This window comes from Dipodomys ordii, unplaced genomic scaffold (genome assembly GCF_000151885.1).
Source record: "Dipodomys ordii isolate 6190 unplaced genomic scaffold, Dord_2.0 Scaffold209, whole genome shotgun sequence".
NCBI classification, from domain to species: domain Eukaryota; kingdom Metazoa; phylum Chordata; class Mammalia; order Rodentia; family Heteromyidae; genus Dipodomys; species Dipodomys ordii.
Genome location: NW_012267425.1, coordinates 322040 through 326686, shown reverse-complemented (window position 1 = coordinate 326686; position 4647 = coordinate 322040). Strand labels below are relative to the sequence as shown.

At 42.1% G+C, this 4647-nt stretch overlaps 1 protein-coding gene across 1 annotated transcript in view; it reads left to right on the top strand.

Annotated features, from left to right (window-relative positions):
- The first annotated feature begins 2696 nt into the window (after nucleotides 1-2696).
- The window catches only part of Vbp1 (von Hippel-Lindau binding protein 1), a 24659-nt gene continuing 22708 nt past the window's right edge, over nucleotides 2697-4647 (top strand). The window contains exon 1 of the mRNA XM_013035404.1: nucleotides 2697-2804. Coding sequence (XP_012890858.1) covers nucleotides 2712-2804 — 93 coding nt within the window. The 5' untranslated portion in view covers nucleotides 2697-2711. The remainder of the gene's footprint in view (nucleotides 2805-4647) is intronic.

Here is a 4647-nt window from a genome sequence, read left to right as displayed (position 1 = left end):
ATTTCAGGGAAGACTCCCCAGGAAACTGGTACCTCAGTTTGAATGGTAACATTTAAAGTAGATGGGCTGGGAAGGTGGCTCAGTTCAGTGGTAGAGTGCTTGCCTTGCATGCATGGGGCCCTGGGTTCCATTCCTCAGCATCACATAAGCAGAAAAAGCCAGAAGTGGCACTGTGGCTCAAGTGGTAGAGTGCTAGCTTTGAGCTGAAGGGCTGAGGGACAGTGCCCAGGCTCAGAGTTCAGGCCCATGACTGACCAAAAAAAAAAAAAAGATGGTCAGCCAAGAATGGGGAATGGATGCCATCAGGTAAACATATATAAACATTAAATTAGAGAGATAAGCATAAAGCACTATAGGCACCCAAGGGAGGGAATAATACATTCAGAGAGAAGGTTTGTGGTCAGTAAATACTAGCTGATGGAACGAACTTTCAACTAGTGAACGCATAATGGATAGAATATTAGCATTACAGGCAATACTGTTTTCTTCAGTTGATATGTTGGTCTCTCAGGTTCCTGAAATCTGTTTTATTTATTTACTTTTATTTTTTTTGTCGGTTGTGGGGCCTGAACTCTGAGCCTGGGTGCTGTCCCTCAGCTCTTCAGCTTTAGGTTAGAGCTCTACCACTTGAGCCACAGTGCCACTTCTGGACTTTTCTGCTTATGTAGTGCTGAGGAATAGAACCCAGGGCCTCATGCATGCGAGGCAAGTGCTCTACTGCTGAACCACCTTCCCGGCCCTATTTTTTTGTATCCCTAAAATAACAATATAATTTAACGCAACAGAAAAAATAATCAAGCAAATTAAACAGGTGTTTTTACTTATTTTTGGTAGGGAGAGAGACTGGTGGAACCTCTTTGAAGGCAATTCGATCATATTCACGCAGTTTCAAGGAGCCCTGCTGAACCCTGAGGTACAGCATCACTTATAGAAGTAAGATGCAGGAGATGAATTATCCATTTTGCATGGTTCAGATAGACTACCTTAGACTCTGGAAATAAGCTTTTAATTATGTTCCCTTGGAAACTCCCAGTGAAACACTGATAAGGATTGTCCCTTTGTTGTTTTGTTTTTCAATTTTTTTTTGCAAATTCTTTGTGATTAAGTGATTACATAATTTCACAGTATTGTGGGACAGTGATACTTAGTTAAAGTCACAAACACATTCTAACCTTCATGGGGCAAATTGTTTATCGTGGCCTATAAAGGTTATGAATTCTGTGAGCTTTGACAATTGTTATTTCTTCCACATTGGGTGATATGTACATTCCTTTCCTTTTGCATAGCATCAGCTGTTCCCTCTTTCCCACTCATTTCCTCCCTCCCATCGCTGCCATTGAGTTGCTTAGTTCATTAGGCCAGTGAAGCTGCTGGGTCCTACTGTTGTATGTTTTTCCCTGTTTCCCTCTAGTTCTGTGTCCTCCTCCTAGTTTCCCTTTGGTATGCACATATATACCATCTATGTGGTCAGCAGCATGGGGTTATTTAGTAATGATTCGACCAGATGAGTGGAAGTCCTTTGTTTCTCCAGTCTTGTTTACTTTGTCGTATCATGTTTTTGGATTTAGCATCCACTTATCGGGGAGACCATGTGCCATTTGTCTCTTTGTTCTTGGCTTACCTCACTCAACATGATTTCTTCTAGTTCCATCCATTTCCCTGCAAATGCCATTATTTTGTCCTTTCTAATGGCAGCATAATATTCCATTGTATATAGATACCACAATTTTTGGATCTGTTTTATAAGGAGTAAGTTTTCAGATATTAGATACTGAGAAAAAAATGACCAGAGTTCTATATGAAAACATTCATAATTTATTTTATAACCACAAAGAAGATGTAGAAATGATTAAAGATTCACTTAACTATTTTTCTTTCACTCAGATGCAGTCCACGTAGAGGTACAAAAGCAAAAGGATTCAGACTCAGAGATGGAAAAAATTGGTCATCTTCCTGCACGCTGAACTGAACCATCCACATCTTCAAAATAAAATAATCACTTTGGCATTCCATACTGTTGAGATTCAAAATTTTGGAAGCTATGGGCACTCTTTTTGTGTGTGTGCAGGTACTAGGACTTAAACTCAGGGTTTTGATGCACTCTTGTTTGACTTTTTCACTTAAGGCTGGTGCTTTACCATTTGATCCATGCCTCGAGTTCTGGCTTTTTGGTGGTTAATTGGCTGGCTTTGAAAGGGATCCTCAATAGCTAGGATAATAGGTGAGAATCACCAGTGCAAGGTTTGCAATTTGCTTTTAAAGGGGACCACTGGAAACAGACCCAAAACAAGTTCCCTTTCAAAGGGCAAGAAAGTTTCTCGAATGTCTGGTCCTGAAAAGCCCAGCCTTCTCTTCCCCATCAAGCTATCTTATCTACAAGCCAGATTAGGTCGAGTGCCAGAGAAGATTGGATTCGTGCCGGAGGTTACTCCTTTGGGTTGAGTTGGGATCTAGCGTGGCTGAAATTCCCAGGGTTTAGATCTGCCGGCTCTCAAAAGAAGTCTTCTAGTTCGCTTTTCCCTGGAGCCCTTATTGGTCTTCCTGGAAGTTCCAGCTTTTTCCTTTAAGTTCGTTCTACGTTTGTCACTCATTTGCTCACAGCCAATCAGCACGTATAGAAAAGGGGCGGGCCCTTAGGTCAGGCGAGCCAATCACTGACCCCAGGTACCAACGGCTCTCAAGGCAGTCAATCGGGAGCTCGCTTTCTCAAGATGGCGGCTGCTAAGGAAGGTGCTGCCGTTGAAGAAGTGGCGTCGGGGACCGGGCGGCGGCTTCACTTGGGGATTCCTGAAGCAGTGTTTGTGGTAAGTGTTGCGTTGTTTCCTGGTATCTTGGCTCCAGGTCGAGGAACGCCTAGCGAACCTCACCCCAGTATGGACTACTGGGAGTCGGGGCTGAGGTAAAGGTTCCGGTAGGGAGCGGTCGGTCCGCTTCCCTCCGGTCCCTCAGCCTCCGTCTGTGGGCGGAGTGGGCTTCTCTGGGTATGGCCTTGAAGAAACGCATTTTGAAAGGGTTTTAGAAGTGATGACCCGCGGAGGGAGGGTTCCGGAGCGCGGGCTGGCGGGGCGTCCCGCCCCAACGCTGCTGGTCTCGCCACTTCCCAGCGGTCCCCAGCTAGAGAGGCTTTGAGGAGCTGGCGACTCAGCCCAGATGCTGGGGAGATAGATACACGTCGCCACCTCGAGTACTTTGAGTAAGCCGAGCAGCTGGTGGCAAGGCGTGAATGCCGAATGGCCCCCGGTCGGTCAGCTCGAGGAATGCAGTGGTCTGTTTCCTGGGAAGTGGAAAGCGACTGAGGGAAAACCCGCTGCTTGGGCTGAGCGTGAAGTGGTGTGTGGCTAGGAAGGATGCGAGATTCTGCCGTCAGCAGAACAAGGTGTCACCGTGCAACCACACTTGGTTTTAGGAGCATCATTCTAACAATTTAGTTGAGAATGACTGGTATGCATTTGAGAGAGGAGGTGGGGATTCAGTTCAGAGGTTTTATCCAACAGGGAGAGCAATCCCAAGTTCAAAGAGAACCAAGTAGAACCTTTTTTTAATTAAGTTTTTTATTGTGAAAATACTGTACAGAGGGGTTACAATTGCATAAGCAAGATAATGAATACATTTCTTATCCAATATTCTTGAAAAAACACTTGAATAATGGGCCAAAACTTCTGTTATGGCTTTCCAGGTCATCATCGTTTGTCTTTCCTCATTTAATTGTATTGAGCTACTGTAGAATGTTAATGTAGTTTTGAGCCAAAAGGTATCTCCTGCTTTTTGTTACGTATTTCATCCTTCAAAAGGTCATGTTTTTTTGACTGTACATTACATTATATATCTGCATTTGATAATTGGACTTTGTGATTATTTTCCTTATTTTTTTGTTTTCTCTCAGACCTACTCCATTTCTATCTCGAAAGTGATTTTTTTTACAGAAATGAAATTTTCAATAATTCACAGTTTTTTTTCTAATTTAAGAGTTTTACAAAACTCTACGAGGCAATTAGTACTGTCATTCTCATTTTACTGATGATAATACGAAAAAACAGAGCCCTTGAGCAATTTGTCTGTGGTCAGGATATACTTGAGATATCCAGAATTTGAACTTGGGCTTTCTGTAGGGCTCCAAATCTGTACTCATGCTCTGCTACTTGGAAGAAAGTGAGGTAATACTCAGAACTTTGCTATTTCTCCTGGTCCTAGCACAGTGCCTGATAGATAAGTGCATAATTGATTTCTGTAGTGCCTCAAATACAACATCCATACATGAATACTATGAAATCTAATTCAGAAAGATGAATTTGGTACATATGGCTTCATAAAGTCTTAAAAATACAATTCCCCTAAATTTTGTGGGTTCTTTCTAAACTTTAAACTTTCTACCAACAATGTAATAAACCCAGTTTTCCATAATTAGTTTTATGTTTCCAAAATAATGAGTTACATTATATTGTAGAAAGATTCTAAGTAGTTGGATGTATAAAACTTGCTTTTGCTTTCCAATTCCTGCTTACCCTTGACTTTGATTTCAGCCTGTTTTTTTCTTTTTCTTTTTTTAATTTAATTTAATTTTATTTGTGAACATACTGTACAGAGGGGTTACAATTACATGGGCAGGATAATGCGTACATTTCTTACCAAGCATTGCATCCTCCTCCT